Here is a 27,968-nt window from a genome sequence, read left to right as displayed (position 1 = left end):
GTGACGTTCCTTTAGCAACCAGAAGGCAAACTTAAAAAAGGAATTTTTTTTTTAACTTTTTAACTAGTTGCTGTAGTTTTCATCACTTCTTACACCATGAATACCGAGTGATGCTGGGCGCCCCCAGTACCTTGACCACATCTGTCAGGCTGGATTTCAGTGTTGTTCAAATAGCCTTCCTAGATGGTGCTTCCACTGAGGCCATCCTTGTTTTCATCTTTAAGGTTCATGGCTTAGTAACCACAGTGACCAGGTATGGCTATTGTAGGACAATGACTGAAGTTTTGTTTTGTTCTGAGAGGGAGAGAGGGGTGGAGGGGCAGAGGAAGAGGGAGACAGAGAATATTAAGCTGGCTCCACACCCAACATGGAGCCTGACGTGGGGCTCAGTCTCACAACCCTGAGATCACTGACGTGAGCCAAAATCAAGAGTTGGACACTTAACTGACTGAGCCACCCAGGCGTTCCAAAGACCGAAGCTTTAATAGTGAAAGGGTTCAATGGTGTGGATACTAGAACTGGAAACTCATTTACTAATGCAGGATTCTGCTTTGCTGTGTGGAAATCTTAGATAAATCGGTCTTCTGTAGCTCAAGATATGGGTAGAGTTTAGCTCTTATCATACACTGAGATTCTTTTTCCTTTAGATGTATATATAAAAGGGAGAATGGAATGAAATTTCAGGTCCACAAATGAATATGGGCTTAATATAAAAGCATGAAACAAGAAGAAGTGGAGCTGAATATCACATAATTTTCATTGTAGTTCACTTCCTAGCGCTTGATCTAGTCAAAATATTTTCCTTCACAACATTGCTACCTTCTGAATTACTAAGATGATTAACTATATCCTGCTGTCTGAACATACATCTGCAACACGGGCGCAGAGTGTGTGCACTAAACCCTATGCAAATGAAGACAACTCACTCCAGGATGCTTTATGAATGTGACAGTTGAAGAAGCTCCACATCACCTCATTTAAACCCCTCTGGGTTGTCCTTTCCAGGGCTCAGCAGATTCCTACACGAGCAGGCCGTCTGACTCCGATGTCTCCTTGGAAGAGGATCGGGAAGCAATTCGGCAGGAGAGAGAACAGCAAGCCGCTATCCAGCTTGAGAGAGCAAAGGTGATTTTCTTGCCCCTCTTTGATTCCACAGTGGCATGTTGCTCAGCAGGTATCAGCTGCTCATCCCCTGCCTCAGATTCCTCTGGAACAGTCATTTAATGATCATCCTGATAAGGCACCAGATTGTAAGGCTCCCTGACCCATTTACCCCCCAAGAGAGGTTCGTACCATTCCCAGGGGGGCCATTTCCTGAGACCCTGACCCTTCACCCTTTGTGTCAGCTTTGGTTGTGAATTATTGGGCACCTTCCTACTTCACAGTTGTGGCTAATATTAAGCTTGCCACTGCCAGTGTTGGCAGAGAGCCTCCTAAGGTGCGGGTTGTCCTGCCTGTTCCTGACCCCTCATTCTCTGTGCCATCAGCCTTCATTTCGGGCTATACATGCTTTATTGTTCCATGGGTCTCTCTACTGCTCCCCTCTTGGTTTTAGTCTCCTACCTCAAGTTCAGCATGCAGTTTGGAGCTGTGAACAACTATTAGATTTTGGCAAATTTGAGCAATCAGAGGTGTTGCCAAAATAGAACTTTAGATATTCCACAGACGGAGAGCCCCCACCTGGGAATCTCTGTACCTACAGAGCAGGCAATAGGGAGCAAACTGCATTTTTGAATCTTAGAACTAGAAGAGTCACTAGAGATCTCCTATTCTATGCCTTTCAAACTGTTTATAGTTAGGTAGTTTGTTTTAGCGTAGACTCCTCTATCAAATGAAGATTTATGCAAAATATAAGACGAGGATTGTGGCCAGCCTCTCTTCTTTGCCCTCCATGACAGACTCCTAAGGCATATTGATCCAGTCTTTTTAACTTTTTGATGACAAACTGAAGCTCAAATAATATGAATTCCTTCCTTTTTCTGTTTTTACAGTAAACTCTTTATAAGAGCGGTAAGAGGGGAACGATGTCGGTAATGAGGCATCTTCATTTGCTGTGACACATGTTGTCGGTGTCTGGTTGGCTGAGGGGGTGTGGGGCAGTGCCTGTAAAGGGATATGGGTAAGACCCTAACTGGGGTCTTGCCTCAACTCCTGCTCCCTGGTCATGTTCTCAGCACGAATAAATGAGCCACTGACAAAGCAGCCCAGGATTGCAGGAACCTTGTGTTCTCACTTGTGGCTAATTTTTGTTTTAGTTTTCTTTCAGAGTGTTTTGTGGCCTTTGTGGTCACCCAAATGGCAGCCAGCAGCACCGTTAGCTTAGACTGCTGGTTTGCTTAGCTTCTGCGAGGCTGCACCCGCCCAAGAGCACTTTGCTGGGGAGGAATTTGCCTAAAAAGAATTTCAGAACCAGCTTTTGTTACTTAGGGAGAAGATGGTGCTCGTCCTTCTAGTCTACCAGTCTACCCTTAACTGGCCTTTCTTTTTCCTGGCAGGACAAGGTATTCATTCTACTGAGTGGGATTCCACAGATTTACACATCTGAGGCTATTTCAAAAAATATTTATTTTACTCCCACCACCACCTTTTAATTTAAGACCTAGCACACATTTCCTGTATCCCAAGGGCACCTATTATCATTTAAAATAGCAAACATAAGTTTTAGGAGTAGAGGACAAAGCAGATAGCTCCCTCCTGTCTTTACATCTCTCCCCAGCACTTTGGGGTAGGATTCTTTGTTTGGGATGTTGGAAAGTAGCACAGGAAGGGAAAATGGTTGGGCTGACCGGGTTGAATCATTTTTAGAGTCATCACTGCTGATTTCTCTATGCTGCCAGGGACTGTGAAACCCATTTGAGACACCTCTTTGGAAAGTGGTCTCCCTTCCTGCCTGTACTATCAATTATCTTATTATACTTTTCAATATGAAAAATCCCACTCTGTCTTCTTCCTCCATCCTTATGCCATGGTTCTGCCCCCAGTCCAAGCCTGTAGCATTTGCTGTGAAGACGAACGTGAGCTACTGTGGCGCCTTGGATGAGGATGTGCCTGTTCCGAGCACGGCCATTTCCTTTGATGCCAAGGACTTTCTCCACATTAAAGAGGTAAATGTAGGACTCTCTGCATCCCTTAACCTGCCATAAGGCGAGAGCCGGGATCGGCTCTGAACCAAACTGAACTAAGAGGAGCCCTGAGGAGCTGTCAGTGTGTTACCTCATTTAATTTGCAGGGCTTTCCAAATCCATTGATTCTCACTGAGATTTAGAAGACTGAGATCATTGCTTGCATGATCACACATTTAAAGCATTGGATCACCATCATCATAGGGTGGATTTAGGACAGAACTGTGGTCCCCTGGTCACCTTTTAATCACCTTGCACGACTGCAGAGCCACAGGTCTGTGGATCCAACTTAGGGAAACATGAGTTTGGTAGCATGGCACCTACCCATGAGGGACCATTTACAAGCGATATCGTAATTATAAATATCTCTGCGGTAATCCTGTGGACCTTGACCTTGGAACCAACGCTAGAGAGTATAATTAATAATTAAAGTGTTAAAGCTAAGAAGAAGGCAGAGGACTTTGGGAAACAGAAAGCTTAAGGGATCAAGAGGTACAGGGAGGACCTGAGGCCTTGCAACTTGAAAGGTGGAATGATGACATCAAAAACTTTCATTTAGTCAACCTAAATTGAAATCCTACTTCATCTCAGACATTGTGCTGGGCATCGAGAGATAGAGATAAAAGCACACTGTCCCCGCTGCCGGGGACCTCTGAGTCTGGGGGGAAATGCTGGCAGTGCCTAGTTTCTGCCCTGGATTGTTCTATTGTAGAAAAATTAAATAGTTGTTGTGGGAACCTGAAGAAAGAGCAGGAGGGACCAAGTGGCTGGGGAAAGGAGGGTCGGGGGCTGGGAGCTCTACAGAAATGGTGAAGCCTGAGGGAGTTCAGGCTGGCTGGGTGTGGGGGTGGATCAGGTGGAAGGAACAGCCAGGAGCAGTGCAGCCCGGCTGGAGGGTGAGAGGTAGGGAGTGGTCCAGGGGATGGGCCAGGTCACAGAGGCAGGGGCCTGATAAGAAACGACCTCTTTGGCCCTCCCAAGAAGCCTGGACTTTGTCACCAGGCAGTGGGGCTGGAGAGGAATTTTAAATACCAGACAGGTGCCACCAGCCTTGTGTCTTAGCATAGTAACTCTGATGGTCGAGGCAGTGTTGCAGAGGCTGGACCGAGATTGCAGCAGAGAGGCTGGAGAGAAGGATCAGCTTGGAGGGAGCGTGAAGAGGCAGACAGACAGGACTGGGAGATTTCACATGCGCGGGGCTAGTGGAGAAAGTGAAATAGAAAGAGAGGAAGGATAGAGAGAGGCCAGTTTTACAGCTCACTAGAAAGGGTAGAGGGTGGTGTCAGCTTGCAAAATAAAGAAGGCAGGGGGGCAGTGGGGGGTGAGCCGGTGGGAGGATGAAGAGCGCAGGGAGGGGAGAAGCCTTGCTGCAAGATGGATGTGGTTGTGAACTGGCTTTTAGGTACACTGTGTCTGGGGTGCTAGGAAAGCCCCGTGAAGACACTTAACAGGCCTTTACCCACATAACCTGGAGGCCAGAGGAGAGGAATTGCAATTTGCTCTTCCTAAAAGCGCTGAGTTGAAAAGGGGAATGCACTGTAGCCAGAAAAAGGTAGTATAGAATCGAGGGAGTGTTTTTAAATGTTTATTTGCTTTTTTATTTTTCGAAGATAGGAAAGATTGCAGCATGTTGTCCATGCGGAGCTGTTGAACCCAGCGAAATATATGGGAAGGATCGCAGACTGCGTGAAGGGCTGGAGTAGAGGGGAGGGACGGCATCTGGAAGATGGACACAAGGATTGGGCAGAGTCAGGAGCACAGACTTGCCTGCCTTGTTCTGCAAGGAACTTCCCGACGGGGCCGGCGGCATACGCTGGCAGAGTGGGCAAGCCCTCATGCCCCTCTAAAAAAGAGAGTGGGACAGTAAAGTGAAACCAGAGGCAGTGTGGTCAATAAAAACCCATCACTCAGGGGCGCCTGGGTGGCTCAGTTGTTAAGCGTCTGCCTTCTGCTCAGGTCATGATCCGGGGTCCTGAGACCGGGCCCCTCACCAGGCTCCCAGCTCGGCAGGGAGGCTGCTTCTCCCTCTCCCTCGGCCTGACACTCCCCCTGCTTCCCCTGCTTGTGCTCTCTTTCTCTGACAAATAAAATCTTAAAAAAAAAGGAAAAAAGATCACTCCACATCACTGAAATACCTGCACTTACCCCCCAGTCTAAAATGAGATGCATGTGGTAAATATATAACAATTTTGCAAATCATTGTCTTTGAAGCTCTGCATTCTATCATAGCATTAGTGACACCGAGACATATACATAGTTTTAACACTTTACTTGATAGCAAGGAGGTTAAACATCTGGATGTCCACAGATGTCTGTCTTTGCATTGTGCCCATCTGAGCTGGGTGAGGCTCTATCTACATTTGTTCCTTTGTTCAGGTATTCATTCAAGATACAGTTCTTGAACATTTGTGTTCAAGTATGTGCCAGGCCCTGGCAGATGTTGTCTGATAGCTATCAACAAAGCAGACAGATTCCCTCCCCTCGTGGACTGAAATTCTAGTGGGTAGACAGATCATGAAGAAATAAATAATTCCAAATTTTGAATGCCTTGGGGGGAAAAATGAAGCAGATGCTAAAAAATTTAAAACGTAGGGATGAGAGTGTTATATATACTTTTTAATACAGGGGTGATCAGACAAGGCCTTTTGGACAGTGTGACCTCTAAGTAGACACTTGAAAGATGAAGAGGAGCCAACCTTAAAAAGAGCAAGAGGAGGTCTTCTAGGGAGAGGAAGCACCATGTGCAAAGGCCCTGTGGTAGGAGAAAAACCTGGCACAATCAGTTAACTAGAAGAAAGCCATATGGCTGTAATGCAGTGAGCCAGGGACCTAGTAGCAGGAGATAGTCGCAGAAGTAAGCGGGGCACAGGTCAAAGAGGACCTTAAAGTGATGATGAGACTTCAGATTTTATTCTGAGTGCAGTAAGAAGCCATTGAAGACTTTAAAAGCAAAGGAGTGGGATGACTTTATTATTTTTTTAAAGGCTACTCTGATTGTTGTGGAGACCATGGATTGGGGTGGGGCAAGTATGGAATCAGGGAGACCATTAGAACCATTCTAACGGAACTGAGCCCGCATGGCAGCAGTGAGATGGAAGGAAGTAGACAGATTTGAGATCTTTTGAAGACATTCAGTGAAGAGTGGTGGTGATGGACCAGGTGAAGAAACTAAGAGTGAGGGAGAAATCACGCATGACCAAGGAAGTCAAGGTTTGTGAATTGAGCAATGGGGATGGAGAAGACTAAGGTGGGGAAAGGACAGATAGGGAGGGGACATCTCAAAGGACATATCAAGTAGAAGTTAGTATAAGAATTTGGAACTTCGAGGAAAAGGTTGGGCCAAAGATGTCATTTTAGGTCATTAGTTCATGTGTGGCATTTAAAGCTGTGTTAATGATTGAAGTCACCTAAAGAGGGAGTAGAGGGAGAAGAGAAGGCAGCCCGACATCAAACCCAAAGGAATCCATCCTGCAGCGGTGGGCTACGTGAAATGACTCAACAAATGAGGAAATGGAACAGGAGAAGCCTGACATGCAGGAGGAAAACCAGAACAGGGTGATGCATGGGCATCAAGAGAGGAGTGTGTCCCAAAGGAGGAAATGAATGCTGTGGTGAATGCTCTGACACGTCCCCTAAGATGAGGAGTGAGGGATGGACGTTGGGTTGGCAACATGGTGGTCAGCGGCACGGAAGTCATTGGGACAATTGTCTGGAAGCCAAATGAAGGGGGATGAGGAGAGAAGGGGAGTTAGGAAGTATGTTTAGCTAGTATAGAGCATGCTTTCAAGGAAGTTGACACTGACCAGGTAGTAGACTGAGGAGGATGTGAAGTCAAAAGTTTTCTTTCGAGATGGGAGCTCCTGCAGGACCTGCACGTACTGATATTAACAGAGAGAGGGAGAGGTTGATGGGAAAGGAAAGAGGCAGAGGAGTACGGTTTTGAGTAGGCAAGAAGGGTGGCATCCAGACCCCCAAGTTGGGGGGGGGGGTAAGATTTTATGATAGGAAGGGGACCACTTACTCACTGTAACATGCTGGCAGAGGGTGGGTGCAGACATATGGTTCAGAGCCTTGCTAACAGGATGCTGGGGTAGCAAAGACTTAAAGATTTCCATGTCCTCAAGGTGTATGAGGTGAGGATATCCACATGTGCCTGGTAAGCAAGGACCCCAAGCCTGAACCATGTGCCCTAGCATCTGAATGGTTAAGTGGATTGTCTCACCATTTCCATCAAAAATGACCAAACCCTATTCATTAGTTGCTAACACCCATTGTTTCCAAGGAGAAGCAGAACTCTAAAAGGTAAGAGAAGTTCTCACAGATTTTATGTACACCCACTCACACCCACATTCCAACCTTGCTGTATGTTAATGCTTTCCTCCATTCCATCAGTATTCTCAATTTGTCCTGTTGGTTGCTTTTTGATTTATATGTTCCTTGATCAGTGACTTTCTTGTCAGACAGGCAGTTTGATGTATGGTATTGAGCTGGTAATCCTACGTGGATTAGAGCCACTTGTTTTCAGATCTTGAAATATCCGATAAGAAAACATCTTAGAAAGAGAAAGTGCTAATCCTGTTCAGGAAATGAGAATGAGAGGGATTGGAGCAACACTGAGGTGACCTTCCCAGAACCCCTCGCATGAGCTTCTGGAGCATCCGCGCAGACGAACACATTTCTGTAATCAAGTTGTCGCCTCCCCTGTCCTCTCTCATCTAGACGGCCATCTCTTATGCACGGCTTTAAGCACTTTTTCAGTAATGAGAAGCTTAAACTCGGAGAAAAGCTGCAGCTCTGCTTATCACATTCACCAAATGACGAGCGTGTGAAGGAAGCTCTTGAGTCTATGTGGCAACTTCCTGCCGGGTAGTCAGAGAACTGTCATTTACATTGAGCCAGATTCTCACTGAGCTTTAGCTGCTTCCTACAACGAAGCTAAAACAGATTGGGAAGTTGCCATGAACCATTTCTGGAAGCCCTTTAAGGTCACTTGGGTACCGTTTAATAAATTAGTGTTCCAGTGGGCTAACTTACGGTTCAGGAAGTAACTTACACCCTAGGACACTCTGATTCATAGTCTGCTTTGTCCCCTCCACAAGAAGATTTACATTCCAGACCTGTGCACCAAAGACTCTAACAGGGCCTCCTTGCCTTTTTTTGATTCCAAAATAAATAGGCCTGTTATTTCAGGCCTGTTATCCTGAAATACAGGATGGGAAGATGGGAAAAAATCAAGATTTCGATTGTTCAAGATTTTATATAAGGTCAACTCACATTTCTTTTTTTTTTTTTTTAAGATTTTATTTGTTTATTTGTCAGAGAGAGCGAGCACAAGCAGGGGAAGCAGGGGGAGCGGCAGGCCGAGGGAGAGGGAGAAGCAGGCTCCCCGCTGAGCAGGGAGCCCGGTGCAGGACTTAATCCCAGGACCCTGGGACCATGACCTGAGCCAAAGGCAGACGCTTAATGGGCTGAGCCACCCAGGTGTCCCCCTCAACCCATATTCCTGAAGTGCAGTCTCATACTATGTGCCATGCCTCGTGCAGGAGCTGTGTGCATAATAAAGGCCAAATCCCTAAGCCATATCGTTTTGCTTTTGAGTGTGAGGCTGATGCTGAGAATTACTCACAGCTATGCAGAATTTCATGCTGCAGTGAGTTAATGAAACCATCCATTTCTCCTTCACAATGTGTCAGTGTCGTATACATATAAATTTCACTTTTCTCTGAGCTAAGCAAAGTATACTACATATAGTTTTTCATTTCGGAAAAAAAAAATCCAGATACTTCTTGGATCAATGAGAGAGAGTTACCTTGCCTAACACTGATGAAGACAAAGTTTTTGGCATCATCTCTGGAGGATGTAAACAATAGGACTGATACCTGCTTTCTAAAAATCACCTACCTGAAACCTTCCCTTGGGACAGGTGGCTTGGATTAAACATGCCTTCTGATCTAGGCTTCAGCAAATCTGTAATTACGAATGTATTTTGCTCACCCACTGAATAGGATCATGTTCACAGAGTCTTACCCCATACTGGCTGAAGCCTTTGCGTGGATTTATTTTCTGATTTTACGTGTCATGGAACTTTATGTAAATGGAAGTCCTGGTTCCTATTAGACTTCAGGCCATTTGGAGATTATTTCAAAAATGCCACATACATACAATATGCTTAACCTTTGTAAGAGTAGGCAGGCTTCTTATTCATCAGGTAATGGGATGGATCTGAATTTGTAAACCTATATTTGGAAGATTACAATTCTCCAATGAGAGTAGATTACAGACAATATCATGGAATCTTTACCGGAAAGCTTTTGACAAATAACTGATAGTTTAATGTATTTCATCTCAGATTTGTCTGTCTTGTTCTCCAGGGTTCCAGTTGCATTGATGCATAGTTTTCCCTCTAAAATCTATTTCTTAAGAACTGGTTAGGGCTTCTTGACAAGGACCAAAGGAATCCAAAGGTTAGGACCCAGCGTTAGTCCAGGAATTGGCAAACTGTGGCATGCAGGCTGATTCCAGTCTGCAGTCTTTTTTTAGAAAGAAAAGGCTAACTGAAACAGAGCCATGCTCACTTTTTTATGTATTGTCTATGGCCACGTGCATTTGACAGTAGCAGATGTAAGAAGTTGCAACGGAGACCAGAGGCCTGCAAAACGTAAAGTATTTACTATCTGGGCCATTAGGTAAAAAGTTTGCAGACTTTGGCTTTAGTCTATGGACACTTGGATATATATAACATAGTATGATATAATATAAATAGGGTTTATATGCAATATAGTATAATATAAACAGTATTTGGTTCTTCTGGTCCTCAGAAATTAATTAATGGGATGTGAAGATAAGTGAATTAGTACTGATAGCAGTTTTATATCTGCATTCCAGAAATATAACAATGATTGGTGGATAGGAAGGCTGGTGAAAGAGGGCTGTGAGATCGGCTTCATCCCAAGTCCACTTAGACTGGAGAACATACGGATTCAGCAAGAACAAAAAAGGGGACGTTTTCACGGAGGGTAAGTCTCCTTTGTTTCTATAAACTTATTTGGGGAGGTGGGTAGAAAAATAAGATGATGTTTTCCAGTCTGCTTATTAGGTTAAAAATGTATGCTTTTGGAGTAAAATGTACTTGTCTGTGTCTGAGGCATTTCTGAAATTGACACAGAGGGGTTTCAGAGAGTTCACTCTCCCCACTACATGCTCGAGCCTCACATCACGGATATCAACACGAATTCCACAGTGGAGATTTTTCTGTGGCCTCAGCAAACCTTCCTTGGAAATTAAGCTCTCCTCCACATGTCATATGAGGCCTTCTTTCTCAGTACAGGTGGGAACCTGGCCTGACCCGGCATCAGGGCCCTTCCTGGTTAACTCTCAGAGACCCCCTTTCAAGTGGGTGTGGAATGCATTGGTACACGTGCCACGGTCCCGGCTCTAGAAACGCCTTTCTCCACCCAGGACATCTGCCATCTCTTGGTAATGGGATGGAGACACCGTCTAACTTGGGATGAATCTACCTCTAGTGAACTAATGAAACAGCCCACAAAAATCTCAGACTGCAGGTATTCGTAGATCCCAGGGATACACGCAAAAGCCTGAGAAAAGAGAAATCAGAACCATACTGAGCCTGCGTATATGGTGGACCTACACTGAAGCATGAATTTGATATGTATTATCATTTTTTGAAAGACCTAAAATAGAAGCAGTTCTTTCTCTTGACTCTCAACTTTTTCTGTTGGATCCTTTTCTGCTTCAGAAACTCCTCTGTTCTTTAGGGGTCCTTTTGCCTTTGTCTTAATGGGAACTTTTTAAACAGTGATAAGATATTCCAAAAATACAGTCAGGCCTACTTTTTTTAATTTTAATTTTTAATTTTTTTTTAAGTAGGCTTCATGCCCATCATGGAGCCCAAAGTGGGGCTTGAACTCATGACCCTGAGATCAAGAACTGAGCTGAGAGCAAGAGACACTTAACCAACTGATCCACTCAGGTGCCCCCACCCAACTTTTAATTATAAATCTTTTTTAGTATCTACAGTATTATTGATTTTTAATTCTTCTAATTTCCTCCTCTTGACTGTTTATCTCTTGCTGCTCCTTAAACAAATCAAGAACATATGTTCCTACCTCAGGACCTTTGCACTTACTAGTTTCTTCTTACTGGAGCCCTTTCTTCATATTTCCACCAGCTCACTCCTTCATCTGCTTCAGATCTTTGTTAAATATCACCTTTTCACTGACCTCTTTCTGGCCACCATCTTTAAAATTGTACCCTCTTCCCTTCCTTTATTTCCTATCTCTCTCCTGACTTAGTTTCCTCCATTGCACTTATTACTGTCAGAAATACTATGTATTTACCTGTTCATCTGTTCGATAGTGATATCTCCTGCTAAAATCTGTCTCTGTAAGGAAGGGACTTTGTCTTTTTCCCCTACTGGTGTGTTCCTAGTTTCTAGAACAGTGGATGCTCAATAAATATTTGTTGAATGAAATAATAAATGTATTATTATCATTTCCAAAGTTGTTATTTTATTATTATTATTTCATAATGTTATTATGTACTGGGAACCCTGGGTGGCTCAGTCATTTAAGTGTCCGACTCTTGATTTCGGCTCAGGTGATGATCTCGGGATTGTGAGATCGACCTCGTGTTGGAGCCTGCCTGAGATCCTCTCTCTCTCCCTCTGCTCCTACCCCTGCTCCCACTCTCTCTCTCTAAAATAAATGAATAAAATCTTTAAAAACAATAATGTTATTATGTACCTTTGAACTAAAAGAGTAAAACTAAGAGCTCACTTTCTTTATACCAACTCTATGAGGTGTAACCTCTTCTATACATAGGAAAACGGATGCTCAAAGGCATGAAATATAATATGCCAAGGTCCTCTAACTAGTAAATGGCAAAGCCAGGGTGAGAATTGGGATTGTTCTGACCTAGGGACGATACTCTCAAGCACTGAGAGGGAAGAACACTGGAGAAATAGGAAGGTGGGTTCCCAAGGGCCTCTGTGGGCTCCTGGGAAACTTCCAAAGCCACATGAGGAGACCAATGGAACAATCTTCCACTCTAGGTCACAAATAATATTATTATTATATTGTTACCATCTTCTTGTAATTTTGACTCCCATATAATTACTTTTTAAAAAAAAGATTTTATTTTATTTATTTGACAGAGATAAAGAGTGAGCACAAGCAAGGGGAGTGGCAGGCAGAAGGAGAGGGAGAAGCAGGCTCCCCACTGAGCAGGGAGCCGGACTTGAGGCTGGATCCCAGGATCCTGGGGTCATGATCTGAGCAGAAGGCAGACACTTAACCAACTGAGCCCCCCAGGCACCCCAGCATATAATCACTTTTTAAAAAGAAATGCTTCTTCTAGCTCTTACAGCTCGTTTTGAGCTATGTTTGACATCCAACTGATGCATCCAACTGGTGACTGGTATTAGTTAAGCATCAGTTCACAAGAGTGGTTCTGTCCTTGACTTTTCTGCCTAATTTCTGCATTGAATGACTAGGAGAGATACTTTTGCAAAGTATTTCCAGGTCCCAGTTAGTTCCCCACTTTCTCTGAGAACTAATAGGTCAAAGAAAACATTTGGACAGAATCTTCAAGTTCTTCTCCAAAGCAGGATTTTATGTGTTTTGAATTATTCAGTAGGATTTAGGCCAAAGAAAGCTTTGTACTCTCAAGTTCTATTTGCAAGGAATCTGGGGAATGAGTCCTAAGTTCCTTTTCTATATACTAGGAAATCCAGTGGAAACTCTTCTTCAAGTCTTGGAGAAATGGTATCAGGGACATTTCGAGCAACACCCACATCAACAGGTGAGGGTTTTAGTTTAACTCTTTTTAATGGAATGTTTTTCTTTCTTAATATTTGAACATACAGAAAGTATTTTTACTGATTTGGAAACAATTTAAAGCCTTGATTTAAGAGATTCTTCTACTTAATATTTCATTGCTCATTTGCTTTCTATAGTAATTTGATTCTATTTAAAGGGTACTTATTATACTAAAAACTCAGAGCATTGTAGTCTAATTTTGAAAAATCTTATTTACCCCCCAGAGCCAGTAACTGTCCATTGTGCAGTTCAATCTGAAGCAAGTTCATTATTCCACCCAAGAAACCAACAGACTTTAAGATGGTGAAGGCCAATTAAAAAGAAAAAAAAAAGGTGTAGACTCTCAAGAAAATGCTCTGTTCCAGTCTCCATGTGGAACTTTAGGATGGTACAGCCTGGGCTGTGGAGATTGGGAGGGTTGAAACAGAGAATGGGCCTGGATGACCTCATTTCTATTTGGACAGCAGATAACCGAGCCCTGGAATTAATGGAAATGAAGGGATAGTGGTGGTCCAACCAGGAGCTGTTATATATTTGGTAATTATGGAGGTATTCAAGAAGGAATTTTTCTTCTACCACATTCTCTGACTCCTGTAGTCTAATTTGTGCTGGCCCAGAATTGATGCTGATTAAGGCAACTCAGAAGGACAAGTTACCATAACTGCAGTAAACGTGATTGGTTCTGGGGTAGTTCTGAGTACTGGGTTCTTGTTGGTGTGGATCCTTCCTGATCTCCCGGTCTCTGAACCGAACTAGGTCTCTGAGTTGTCCCCAGATGGACTGGACCTACTTGGATGACCACAAAACCAGTTTAATCAGATATCGAAATATTTTGCTTCATCCCCATTTATTGGACATTTAGGTCATTGTAGCTTTGCACTATTGCAAAAAAGAACAGGAATAACTGGTTACAAATTTATTTGAAATTAACAACAACATAGTAGGAAAAAGGTGTCAGTATCCTGGAAAGTAGGCAGAAAACTTATGCATACATAAAGGACTGCAAAATTTTCTCATGGTTCATCAAAATTACAAATCCAAAACTAGTGATTGAGGTGAGGATCATTTTTACCCAAATTGTTATTCTTAGTTCCTTTTTATGAAATTTTATTTGTCCACGTTGTTCTCAGCTACACTGTATGCTGTGTCCAGCAGGGAACATCCTATAGCCCATGGCTGGCCCAGAACTTCCGGTGTTGTTATGAAGCGCACCCTCCACACCCATCATGAAATCAGGATATAAGGTCATTCGTACAAGGAGGAAACTGTCTGGGTTTTTTTTTTTTTTTTTTCTGTCATTTTTCTTCAAAATTGTCTTGTCCAGAATGAAATAATAGAGTAGTGTTCTGCAGAGTGGGTAATTGTGAGATGATGAGAATTATAGGGACAAATTGGTACATTCTTCCATCTTTTAAAATCATGTGCTATCATTTACAGAGATTACATATTTTGATATGGCTCTCATTGTTGTCTTTTAGCAAAACAGAAGCAAAAAGTGGTAAGTTGTGTTTCCTTTTTAAATCTACTGTTCAGGTTTCTATCCACACATGCCTGCAATGCTCCATTTCAGTGACCCAAATGGCTATAAAATAAGGGATGAGCCTCCTTGGTGGGGACCTGTGGTAATCATTTCTCGTTTGACCTGAGAATTATGAATTCTGTGGCTGTTGAGGAGGTGTGCTTAGTCTCACCTTGTCATGCATATCAAATCATCTTTTTCAGACGGAGCACATTCCTCCTTACGATGTTGTGCCATCCATGCGTCCGGTGGTGTTAGTGGGGCCGTCACTGAAGGGTTATGAGGTACAAATACCAGTCTGTTATGCTTCAGTTCTTGATCAAGAACCTAAGAGACAGCTGTTGGGAGCTTGCTCCTCCAGGGTCTGCTTACATATAGGTACTGATGGAGCCAAGTTGCCTCCTGTGAAGGCAGGTGACATGGTATGGGGCTTATGTGACCCTTCACTCTTGCTTCCTTCTCTGGCACACTTCTCACCTTATATGTATCTCTTTGTTTGGGAAATATATCCTGTAAAACATTTATAATGAAAAATTCTGGTCAGCGGTTTGCTCTGCATTAAATTCAAAGTGAAGGACTTTATCTGTCTCAACCATTCCATTACTATTAGAAATAATCAAGTATGGGGGCACCTGGCTGGCTCAGTGGTAGAGCATGCAACTCTTGATCTCTGGGTCATGAGTTCAAGCCCCACGTTGGGCGTAGAGCTTACTTAAAAAAAAATTAAAAATAAAGAAATAATTGAGTATAAACAGCACAAGAGAACATATGCTAGCAAACCTAAACCCTCAAAGCACCAACAAATCTCACCTTGCTGGGTGCTCAAGATGATGACCTATTCCACGAAATATTTCTGGCGCTTTCTCTGCTTATTTATTTTAAGGACACAGAAGGAAAAAACCTCCACTGAAAGTATTAATGAACTTGTTCAGAGATTAAACAATACCATGTAAGAAGGAAAAGAGTAAAGACTTAGATGTCCTACATTTCAGATGTCGCCGTTCTGACTCTGTGCTAGCATAGATAAGAAGAGGTGGGGTGGGACATTAAAATCGAAGGTGGGCAACCTCCAGGGTACTACCATTCCCACTGAGCTAGGACAATATCTGGCCCATAGTAGTTACTGAATACACATTGAGGAAATGAATTAATCTCTTTGAGGCAGATCTAAGAATCTCAGCCCCTTTTGTTTCTCCCCTTCTCCTCCCCCCTGCCTGGCTCCCTCCCTTCTCTCTCCATCCCCTTCACTTCAAGGTGGGGAATGTCAGAGGAAGAGCAGGAGAGTGATCTATAGAAATGGAAAATTTCTACCAAGAAGCAGGTGGCTAAGTCCAGGGCTGGCCCAAGGAGCTCTAGCTGCTCCTCCTTGGAGGCAGGCACCACTCAGGGGAGCCAAGGACGGGCAGCACTTGAGAGTAAAGCCAGCCTATTGTGGTCTCTTGGCTGCAGTCCTATCACCTAAGAAGGGAAGGGGTCTAGTGTGCTACAGACCTAGACCTAGGGGTCTAGGCCTTGGGTCTAGTGAACACTGCTGGTTCATTCCTCAACACCCTAGAGGACAACCAAGGGGGAAATTGGAGTAACTGTAAGTGGTTATGCGTGAAACATGCCCCCCCCCCACGGTACCCTACCCCACCCCTTGGAGACAACAGGCTGTGTGAGGTCTTTGCTCAGACAAAGTGCCCTTCCCTCCCACCTCTCTCACCTTTGACCTCTTGCGCTCTGTCTCTGCGCTCTTGTCTCTGCGTGTGTTTGCCTCATTCTTTTTTTCTCACCTCTGCCAAGGTAACAGACATGATGCAGAAAGCCCTCTTTGATTTCCTGAAGCACAGGTTTGATGGGAGGTGAGACATACAGATGTTTTTGTATTTTTATTTTCCTTTAACTGAGCATGTTATGACAAATTGATTTGTGGATCTGTTTCCAGTGATTGCAGAAGTTCTCTAATTAAAAGTTAACTCAGTATTCAGGGAAGAATACAATGAAAGAATTCTGAAGATATGAAGTTATGAAGTATAGCATTGAATCCCCAAGGGAGAAAGGACCTTGAGAAGGAAAATAATCCATTTGTTTTAAGCAAATGTATGTGTTTGTCTTTATTTCCTTGCTTGTTAGTGAATTCATATCAAACTTATTTTACGAAAAATCTTGGTGAAAATATAGATTGTTTCTGATAAATGTGGTGGCTCGCTGGGAACTGTGTATGCATGTGTGTGTGTATGTGTGTGTATGCACGTGTATGTTTGTGTATGCACGTGTATATATGCGTGTGTATGCACGTGTATGTGTGTGTATGCATGCATGCGTGTGTGTATGTGCATGTGTGTATGTGTGTGCACATGTGTGTGTGCATGTATGTGTGTACATACGAAGGTATAAAGTACTGAGTTTCCTCAAAAGAAGAGTGCAAGGAGTGTTTTCATCATAAGCTTCCCAAAGTGACTATTTATAGGGAAGAGTACTTGTTTGGATGCTTAGTTCTGGGTTTATTTTACCAAGAAATCACCTTGTATTTTGTTGATATATTTTGTATGTATCCTGTGATTAACATGGCTCAGTCTTTAGGAATCAAATAATTTTATCATATAAGATTTGTGAAAAATGTCTAAAAGAGTTTCTGTGTTTTGGAGAGAAATGGTAAAAAGTCCATATCGGCTCAATACTAAGTACTAAGCTCCCTCACAATGCAGAATGCATTCCTTGTAAAAATAACCACATTGCAAATACTGAAGACTTAATAGAAATGAAGAAAATGTACATAGTGTGTACTGAGAAGTATGGGTACATTCATCCAACTACCAAATATTTTTTTAAAAAAGCTTCAAATAGGTTTTTTTTTAAATATGGTATTTTAAGGGAAAAAGTAAACATAATAATGCTTTAAGTACAAACTGTGTATATTTGTCAAAAGAAAAGCCTGGGTAATTGTGTTTAAAATATTCATTAGTTTCTGGGACTACATACAAAGAAACTGAGATTTCGGTTCCAATAGAGATTTTAGTTCAAGGAATCAGAATGCTTCAGTGCCCTTATGTGAATGGCTGGGTACATTAGTAGAATGCCAGACTGCCTTAATAAATAGACCCCAAAATGTATAATGATTCAGACACAACGGGAGCTTACTGTTGCTCATTTAACAGTATGAGACAGGCATTCCTCAGCTACGCGGAGGGGGTTATACTGGGGAGGGGAGGATGGACAGAAAGCTTGTTCCACCCATCATTTGGGGTCCTTGGCCTGAGGGTGGTCTCCAGTCAGCTGGTGGGGAGAGGTGCATGCCAGCCTGGAGGTGATGCACAGGGGCCCTCACTTTTCACTGGTCAGAACCTGGTCATGTGGCCATGCTGAATTGCAAAGCAGGCTGGGAAATGTAGTATAGCTACGTGACCAGGAGGAGAAGGAAATAGATTTTGTGGAACAAATAACCGTCTGTGCCACGTTCATCTAGTGGACACAAGACACTAAGAAAGCCGTGGGTTTATCCTGTTCTTCACCCCCACTTTTCTTAAAGAAGGTAAGTAGAGAATGAAGTAGTTTCAAACAAATGAAAAGCACTGAACATGAGAGTTGGGTGGAAATGTAAAAGTTCTTTTATTGTAATCTCTCTTCTTCAGCAACTATAAACAGATGGATAAACTGCTTCTGTTTGAGAATGTTTGGTTATTGGGATTTCACTTCTTGAAAAAGCATTGCAAAGAATGGCTGAACTCTGACTCTTTAACTTGATGGCAGTGGCCTTGGTTGGTCTTGCCCGCTGATGACTGGGCCATAACCCTTACCTCATGCAGCAGTCTGTGGATTGGAGGCAGCTAACATGCATGGCTTAGTCTTCTGTGTTATCGGCCACACGCACAAACATTTCCTCTAGCTATGCTTAAAGTTGCATGGTTTTAACCTGTGGTGTCTTTACCGAAGAAAGTTCTGAGCAGCGCGACCCCATAACAGCCCTTGAGCCAAACAAATCCCATCCCATAACACAGCCTGTTTGTGTCAGATTGTTTCTGTCACCACATAGCATCCTTATAAACAACGTTTTTAATGGTCTGAAAGGTAGGACCTATGGGACTAGAAGAAGGGAACTATTAGAATTTAACAAAGAGAAAGTGCGTGGCTTAATTATTTCAGGAATGAAGCATCTGAGGTTCTTCTTCAATTTTCAGGCCCAGAAAGAGGAAGTGCATTTGATGGTAACAGCAGAGATTTGTTTTGAGTTGGGTGGAGTTGCTGCATCAAGCATTTACACACACTGTTGAAGACGGTTTTAGTAAAAATAGAATTAAAATGTCAATGCCAAGTGTTCCATACAGTCTGATGGCACAGCAGACGATCCAGAGATAGGAGGAAGATTCAAAGAGCAGCAAAAGTAATAGCCAGACAAAGAGACCCAGCCCTGGAGAGCTCTGATTTATGGCAGAGTTGGGAAAAGATAGATGGTAAAGGTGGGAGTAGCAGAGTGGACTTGCTTTTAAATCCTAAGAGGCCAGTGCAGCAGAAAAACCAGTAATGAATTCATTCGCTGAGGGTATGTAGAGACTTTGATAAGGAAGAAGCAACGTGCTTGTAGCCTCACACTGACTCTGACACATCTGCTGTGTGGGAAATAGCCTTACATTTTGAGCTATGACAATCTGCCGTATTATGTTTTACCAATTAATAAAGGGAGAGAAAACAACAAATAGTCTTTAACTGAAACCAGCCAAGAGAACAGTTACACAGAAGGCTTTCGCACAGTGATACAGCATAAACAGTATGTTCTAATGGAAACCTACTCAGTGTTTAATTGGCTATGAATGCAGTAGGTTAGACAAAAGAAAGAGTCAAGGGAAAGTCTTACTATTTTTCAGAAAGAGCAAAAAAGGGACCCGTTGGCTAAGAGACTTTCTTCAGTACTGTTTTTCAGATCCTGGTTAGAAAATAATTCAACAGATTGGATTCAAGCCAACAGCTTGATTGTTACAAAATCATAGACTTGCCCCTTTTTTAATACCTCAGATTAATTGAGTTAGTTGAGAGCTACTACTACACAGTGTTATTGCTGTGGCTGTTACTGCAGGGCCAAACTGTAATACGTGTAAGAAAAAGAACAGCATGGTACTAACTAGTTCCCAGGGGATCTTTGGGGATCTTTGTCCATGTGGATATCCACACATAGTGACAGTTCCTATGCACAGATCATAAAGTAGGTGCATGGCATCAGCCCGGGGAACACACAGTGGCATGGAGCTTTTCTCTGTTCATTTTACACCACAAACATTCACTGGGGATTGTCCTTCAGGATGAGGTTTGTTTGACTGGTTGAATATACCATTCATAGTCTGAACGGCAGGCAGTCAGACCAACTGCCATTTGTTGACCTATGCTAATCATTTCAAATTCCAATAAAATTCTTGCTTTATGCATTTTGACAACTAGATCAGATCAACTCTGTGGCAGTTGTCGAACACTTTGTAACCAACATGATCATGGCCAAAAATCCTAAATGAACATCATGTGGCCTGTATAGATAAGATCTAAAGTTAAAGGAAGTTGTTAGCCAAAGGCTACTCAAAGGAAAAAAAAAAGCGGTTTCAGAAAGAATTTGAAGAAAAGAGGCTGAGAATACAACTTAGGAGACTCAGAGAGGTAGTATTTATTTATAAACAGCAGTGGGCACACCTGATGCTATCATACAGGAGCCAAGGCATGGCAGAATGAAAACAACTTGCAACTGCAGTCAACAAATGGAAAAGAACACAGTGCCTTCTGTTTCAAAATCAATATCACCCTCTTATCATCTCCTTCTACCATTCTCTCTTTAAATACAGACTCATCGGTGGTCAAACACTAGAGAAACATAACTGAATACTTGAATGCCAAACAGGCATTCAAATTATCAGGTTTTGATTACAACATGTCTGACCTGACTCTCTGACCCTCAAAGTATATATAAATTTCATGGACTCTGGGGGTGGGGAGTTCATGGTAGACTGCCAATTTCTGAGGATGGTATATAAAGAAACTGTCCCTTTCCAGTCTTCAAATCTCCAGTAATTGTCTTATGTACATTATGTCCTATCAACATAGGACACTATGAATAATTATTTAGTAAAGCATTTTTATCTATTACCTTGTTTGCTCCTCCGGACAGTCCCATGAGATAGTTTGGCAAAGCCGCTATCACCATTGTATTGATTAAGATACTGATGCTCAAAAGATGACATGACTTGTCTATGGTCACACACCCAGCAAGACCAAGATCCAGGAAGAATACTCAGATCTATGTATGCCCTCCATCCCAGTTTTCTTGACAGTGTACTGTTCTGTTCTTTAGAATAGTCTTCTCTATGACTACTAGGAGTTTTTTTTTTAATTAATGCACTAACGGCATTGCTTATTAGATGTAGCCAAGGTAGAGTATAGAAGGACCTTATAGCTGTTCTGAACGAACATGGAAATACTAATTGTTTTTGAATGAATGTGTTATAACTAAAAGTAGCATTTTTTTGCAGAAAACTAATACTCATAGGTCATGATAGATTGCAGCAATTATAGTGAATTCCAAAACAGAAATAAAGAACAGTTGGGATTCAGATTTGCTTAGATTTAGAGAACATTTTTTGCTAGCTTTCAGTGATATTTGCTACTATACCCAGTTGGCTGAGGAACTGAACTTCTGTTAGTGTTTATCCACCAGTCAGTAATCACTGACACTATGTCACAGAAAAGTTTCCTAGGGAACATTTAAAAGACATATATCAAGTAAGATGCACGGAAGTACTGAAAGACACTGGGAGGAATGAGTACAACAAGAAAAGAAGTAGAAAGGACATTGTAATAAGTAAAATAATAATAATAAATATATAACTAGTATGTAAAGTATATTTTTAACATATATAAAACTAAAAAATGTATATAAACTTCAATTATATTGCTGAGAAGCCTTTTACAAAAAAAGAGTTTGGATTTGGTGTCTGATTTTGGTAATAGTAAGCATCTTTGTATGGAAAATAGAAACCTGTTTTTTCTTATTGAAGGGTTTCTGGGGCTGTGTCTGTCTTGTCCTGAGCTCTTTCATGCATGCATGAGTTCTATTATTAAGAAATAACTTGTAATAATACTTACCAAGCGGCCAAATTTTGTTTTCTGCTCGGGTTGTGATCTCAAGTGGGGTCCTGGGATCCAGCCCCATGATGGGCTTCACTCCTGGTGGGGTGACAGATTCTCTCTGTCCCTCTCCCTGCCGCCCCCCTCCCTGGTCCCTAAAATAAATAAATAAATCTTTTTTAAAAAAGATGTTTGAGAAATAACTTAGATTAACAAATCTGCTGGTATTTAGTTGTCACATAAAACAAGAAAAAGAACCCTATATTGTCCATACCTTTTCCTATTTGTGGAATATATGAAGCAGTTTTTTTTTCTGTGTATGTTTGTGTTATTGTTTTGTTTGCTTGCTTTTTGGTAGAACTTGTAAAAACTTGTAAAGCTCTGTGTGTGTTTGAAAATAGCTTCGTAAACATGTTTAAAATCCAGAAAAAATAAGAGTATGCACCTGTTGGTAATCCTTTCAAATTTTAAGAATCAAAGGTCACTATTTGGCTTGTATAGAACTAGAAAACTTCATCTCCCTTATGCAGAACGGACTTTTTAGGCCCTCCAAAATTCTTTATTCTAGAAAGTTGAGTTCTGTTCCTAAATGAACCCACTTCTTTCCAGTCATAGATTTGAATTGCTCTGGAACTTGACTCTGTGTTCCTAACCAGCAACTCTATTCTTAAACAACAAACAGAAACACACAAATAAACAAGCAAACCCTATTCTGTAAATAAAGGAGCTGTGAGCACGGGACTGCCCATGAGATTTCATACCTTAAATTGCAAAGGCCTCCTGAGTAATGGAGACTGAGACATGAGATTCACTTGACTTTAACCTCATTGAAATCCTGACCACCTCTCTGCACATGGTCAAGGTCGACTGCATCTACGCTCGATGATTTGGCTTGCATCTGGGCATTCAGGGTTGCTAGAGAAGAAAACTGAAACTCTAAGAGACTTATGAGTCAGGTGACTAAGTCCTGGCCTGGTGTTTGTGGTCTGGCCTGGTCTGTGTTTTAGGCCTTCTTAGCCTCTCACTAATCATGTGGAACTTCCTCTCTGTGTCTCAGTTTTCTTGGCAAAATGAAGACGTTGTACTTGACCAGTGTTTTCCAATGTCTTTTAGCAGTTGAACAGCTTTTTACAATGAAATCATATATAAAGCCCCAATGTAGAAAACAGAAGTGTGGAGGCGTTTGCCTGGCATGGATGGTAGGAACTCTGGTGCTCCGCCAACTCAGCTTCCCTTCAGTGTTCCCAATGGACTGAGGGTATTTCACAAAGCCCTTGGTTTCTGCAGAAGATAATTTGAAGATGCTTCAAATAATTTATTAATGCTTAAAAATTCTAAAAAATGTGAAAATTTAAAACTTACCGACCATCTACAGTTTATAAATACAATACAATGACACAAGAAGGTGCTTTGCATTAAAATGGTATCAGAACTTTTGTACAGCCTGTTGCTTTAAAGAAGCAATTTCCATTCATTTGTGAAAAGGAGTATTTTATATTTTCCTTAAGGCTTTGGGTCACTGAAGTCAGGTGAAGAGTCTCCTGAGAGGGCTGATAGTATACTAAAACAAGTGTGAGGTGACATATGGCTCAATTACCGTTCACAACTCTACCTCTTCCCTGCCCCGACCCCCAAAGGCATATAAAAATGAAGGAGAATGGGTGCACTGCGCATAAAGGGAAGGGGCACTACTCTTTTGTCTCCTTTCTGGAACTCTGCCAAGCTCTGAAAATAAGAATGGAGAAAGGTCCTTTCCGTGGTGGCAATAACTGGCTTAGAGAGGCATTCTTTGCATTCTGCAGGTAGATAATCATCTGAAATTGATCAATGCCAGTTTAAAGTCAAGAATTTTAAAACTATAAATTCCAGAGATCCTTATGTGATCAATCATATGCAAATAGACTCCTCTCTCTGTTCATTTGCAGTGTCTTTGCTTTATTCTTCTCCTGCATAAGTGCAGGAAACTTTCCGACTTCCCCAAGTCCTCACAACGATCCTCACATTGCCCTCAACTGTTGTGTCTTATGGCTCCCCACTTTATGCATTCAAAGTCTTAAGCAAATATGCTGAGAATCTTATGCATGCAGAAGAGAAATCATATTTACTATATTCTTAGAAATGAAACATTCCTTTGGGCTTGGGGAGAAATGCTTTTTGTATCATGAATTTAACTGTTGAGCACCAGGAATGCAACATCGCTACCAACTGGTTGAGTGTCGATGATGAAAATGAAGAGGGCTTTCCCCTTTGACCAGCAGCATTGATACATCTGGGCAGAGCATTCGTAGTTTCTGGAGTCTTGTTCAAGAGCAATCAACTGTGAATTATAGGGAAATTGTATTGCTCTTTCCCAGAAAGAGCATGGTTTATTCATATGTTTTGATTCCCTCCTGATATGGTGTGCATTATAAAGAGAATTTGGCAAGGTAGGTAATGGTGGAGGAAGAGCTGCTTTTTTAACAACAGGTTTGTTTTTGGTTTAGTTTTGGTTTTGGTTAAACAGCCAAAACCTTCCTCCATTCTACCCAGCTTATATTTTAATACTAGCCAAAGCCTGTTTAAAATACTTGTGGCCAATGTTTATTATACGGTGGTCGCAGGGCTGTATGTAAAGTGGTTATTAAGTACTGTGGTTATAAATCACTTGAGAGCCCCATAACATTTTTTACTGGCTTGTTCTGTTCTGTGTTCCTATTCATAGGATATCAATAACAAGAGTGACAGCTGACATTTCTCTTGCTAAGAGGTCCGTCCTAAATAATCCCAGCAAGAGAGCAATAATCGAACGTTCGAACACTCGGTCCAGCTTAGGTAAGATGTTCAAATGTGGTACTTGTCCAAGCTATGCTTTCAGAGTGGGATGACACATGTTTTGTTTGCAAATGTCTTTTTTCCAATTTGCTCCCCATTCTGAATGGGGAAGTGCTGATGAACTGAAAAGAATGGTATCCACAGAAAAGAAGGGAACAGAGTCCTATAGCCACCGGAGCCTCCTCTCTCAGCTCTAGTCATTTAGTTAATTAGTAGTCTGGTGGGAAGAATCCTCATTGGGCTCTCCTGGTATGTTACTGCCTAACCACGTGAAACCACTCATCTCCACTCTGCCCCAGCTTCTCAATGAGGCTAATGATATCTGTCATACCTGAGTCACAGCTGACATGAAAGAAAATGAGATGTTCAACCTTCTCAGATCTTTAGAAGAAAGCTAGATAATGTGTGTTTTAGTGTTGCTTCTGCTGCTAGCTGGTAGTACCCAGAATAGTCACAGCTTTAAGTGGAAAGAGCCATGAACATGAATAACATGCATGGAGTATAAATGTGTCTTTCCTGGAGCACAGTCAGAAAGCATTCTGAAATTCACCATGATGGAGAAGGGAAAAATACCATGTTGCTGGGGCGCCTGGGTGGCTCAGATGGTTAAGCATCTGCTTTCGGCTCAGGTCGTGGTCCCAGTGTCCTGGGATCAGGCCCCACGTCAGGCTCCTGGCTCATCGGGGAGCCTGCTTCTCCCTCTCCCTCTGCCTCTCTCCTTGCTCGTGCTCTCTCTCTCTTTCTATCTCTGTGTCTCAAATGAATGGGTGAAGCCTTTAAAAAAAAAATACCACATTGCTACCGGATTGTAGGGTGCTTTATCTCACGGCGTCAAAAAATGAATCTCACAGACACGAAAGGGTGAGGTGAAAGTTTATTAAGTGAAGATGAGAACAGAAAGGAAAGAAAAAAAAATCTCTAAAGTGAGAGGGGTCCCGAGTGGGTTGCCACTGTGGGCTTTCACTGACGGTCTTTTATTGATAACTGACTAGGGAATGTAAATCTTGACGTCTCTGCAACTGACAGCACTGTTTACTTTTTATTTGTAGTTTGGTAATTTTCAGTGGTCCACCTGTAGCTGTTACAGAGATATCTCTGACATTTAAGACAAATGAGGTAGACTCGTTAGTCTCATTATATTCCCTCATCTCTGGTTTTGTTCGCCTCAGCATTTTCCTCAACTGGGATTGCTGTGAGCCTGAACACATAGCCCCCCTGTGTGAACCTAGTCACATAGCCCCCTACCTATCTCTCCCTACCTAGCCCCACCTGCCTCTTACTCAATATGTGGTTAGCTACATAAAGCCATGGATGAACAGGGCTGTGGGAAATGGAATCACCATCCACAGAAACAAGTCCATGCCGCTGGGGAATAAGGACATTCATCTCAAGAGCCTGTTTGTGCTTTCTGTGATTGCCAAGAGTGGTAAAATCCACTTAAAACTTTCTAGGAGTCTCTTTTGCATTCACATTCTGAGGGCAGTTTGTTTTACTCCCCTCTTCCTCGTGGGCAGGGTAGGAAAAATAGGGGTCCTCTGTGTCACAACACTTTTTTAAACAGCTGAGATGATGATAGAAAACAAAAAAATTCCAAGATAGCTTGCACGCCCAAACATCCTATGCAAGAATTTGTTGGAGGCTGAACCTTGACCCTGAGCCAAGAATTGTACAGATTAGAAAGAGGCTACGAAGTATCATCTCTGTATTCCTGGCATGGGATTGGCACATGGTAATTGTTCAATAAATGTTTGTTGGATGGTTTATGAAAAAATGTTAAACATACCAATGGAATAGTTGTCAGTCCTTGTGAGGGCAAGATCCCGGACATCAGTGGTTCTTTCCTTAGTTCAGTATTTAGATCTTTCACATACAGAGTGAAACATTCTTAAAGATACTGTATTTTGACCTTAAGGAAGTAATAATGGAAGAGTTGATGATGAATCAGATTAGGGGACTGACTAAAGTTAAATGCTGTGGGAGACAAGGATGCCAAATTAGATTGAAGATTTCTTAAACAAGCATCTATTGTCTATTCTCCTATCTTCCACTCTCCTTTTCACTCCACAAAGTGCCTTTGACTTTTGATTACTCCTTCCTCTGATGTATAATGAGAGGTTAAAAAACACTTAAATGCATACGCAAGGTTGCCTGACTCTAACCATCTACCCCAGCCAAGGGTCTTACGGATATTCTCTGAAGTCATTCTGTATAATCTAGTCACCTGTTTCAGTCCAGTGGAGTGGAGTTAGTGTAAATATCGAGGACAAAACAAGGTGAATGTCAGTTCACTGGTTTTTCCCTTTGCTTTGCAAATTCATATACCTACAACCATTAGAAATAATTTAATGGCAATCTATTATAATAACCACTATGTGAGCCACTTATGTCCATTTGCCTGCTTGTTAATGCACATTTGTACATTCCGCCATCACATGTTTATTGTTATGTGCTGCCACACATTATGCCAGACTTAGGAAGGACAAACATAACTAAGAAAAATATCTTACCCATAAGCCACTGGAAAGAAGGGGCAGATGATTAAAATGCTGTCTGATAATGGAATTATGAGCCAAGAGCTAGGGATATAAAGAAAGAAGGGTAGGGAGTAAGAGGTATCAAAGAAGACTTCGAGGAAGTTATATTTGAGCCGGTTCTTCAAGGCAGACAAAAATGTGCAAAGGCATCAGCGTTTGTGTGGTTGATAAACAAGTAGTTTGTTCACAGAATGCTTAGGAAAGGGGAGTGGGTGGCATGGTTTGAAAGCAACAGGGAAAGAGACTGGAAAAGTAGGTTGAGGCCAGTGTGTTAGAGCTCTAAGTATACCTTGCTAAAGAAAACTCCAAAGTAGATTCTATGAAATGTGAATTCTAAAGGATACTAATAGTTGTTACATCCAAAATGCTTTCCATAGTCAAATGTGGAAATTTGGATTAAACAGTTGGCAGTCTTTACTGCAAGACTTCCAGGAGCCATTAAGATACAAAGGGTAATGCATGTTTGAAATTCCAAAAGAAACTATTAAAGCCTGCAATATTTTGCAAAAAAATCTCTTTTTCCTCTTAGGATATTTTAAGGGATTAGTGTTCCAGGGTACTCACTTTGGGAACTGTTGCTCTGAACCCAAAGGAGTAGTTTCAGCATTTGGATATAAGAAAGATCACAGATGACAGAGATGCTGGAGAGAGGTGGGTCTAGATTGGTCATAGTCAAGTTATAGAAGTGTTCATGGAGGTTCTTCCAGCATTGTAATCCGTGACTTCTCAGGGCCCCATTTGTCTGAAATAAGATCATGATGAAACTTCCATTGGAACCTTCCACTGGAACCGAGAATCAGCATGGGAAGTGAAGATTGCTGGATTAGCTTGAAGTTTTTCTTTAAGAAAATGAGCTATGTAGATATATATGCCGTTCTCTTTCTCAGACATACAGTTTATGTATTGAATTCCAAATACATATTATGCAAATTTGGACCCACTCTAGTATATAATGTGGCCTCTGCAGCCTTCTGGCTTTCTTGCCCAAGCACCTCTCCACTCCTGTCAGAGTTCCCATTGCCTAAAGGTTCTGTGTTGTCTAAGTCTTGGATGTGCTTGCCCT

The 27,968-nt window shown here is 42.0% G+C and overlaps 1 protein-coding gene across 6 annotated transcripts in view; it reads left to right on the top strand.

The window, feature by feature from the left end:
- CACNB4 (calcium voltage-gated channel auxiliary subunit beta 4) overlaps positions 1–27,968 on the top strand; it is a 242,065-nt gene that overhangs the window by 188,466 nt on the left and 25,631 nt on the right. For 5 of the 6 annotated variants that reach the window (XM_027590445.2, XM_027590446.2, XM_027590447.2 and 2 more), the window contains 8 exons: positions 1,006–1,125; positions 2,982–3,104; positions 10,008–10,138; positions 12,865–12,941; positions 14,437–14,456; positions 14,681–14,761; positions 16,263–16,321; positions 24,262–24,371. In XM_027590445.2, the coding sequence (XP_027446246.1) occupies positions 1,006–1,125; positions 2,982–3,104; positions 10,008–10,138; positions 12,865–12,941; positions 14,437–14,456; positions 14,681–14,761; positions 16,263–16,321; positions 24,262–24,371 (721 nt within the window). Of the gene's footprint in view, positions 1–1,005; positions 1,126–2,981; positions 3,105–10,007; positions 10,139–12,864; positions 12,942–14,436; positions 14,457–14,680; positions 14,762–16,262; positions 16,322–24,261; positions 24,372–27,968 lie in introns of those variants that run through there. The other variant, XM_027590450.2, reaches the window with a different exon arrangement.

Source organism: Zalophus californianus, chromosome 3 (assembly GCF_009762305.2).
Source record: "Zalophus californianus isolate mZalCal1 chromosome 3, mZalCal1.pri.v2, whole genome shotgun sequence".
Classification (NCBI taxonomy): domain Eukaryota; kingdom Metazoa; phylum Chordata; class Mammalia; order Carnivora; family Otariidae; genus Zalophus; species Zalophus californianus.
This window is presented reverse-complemented; position numbering and strand designations above follow the sequence as displayed.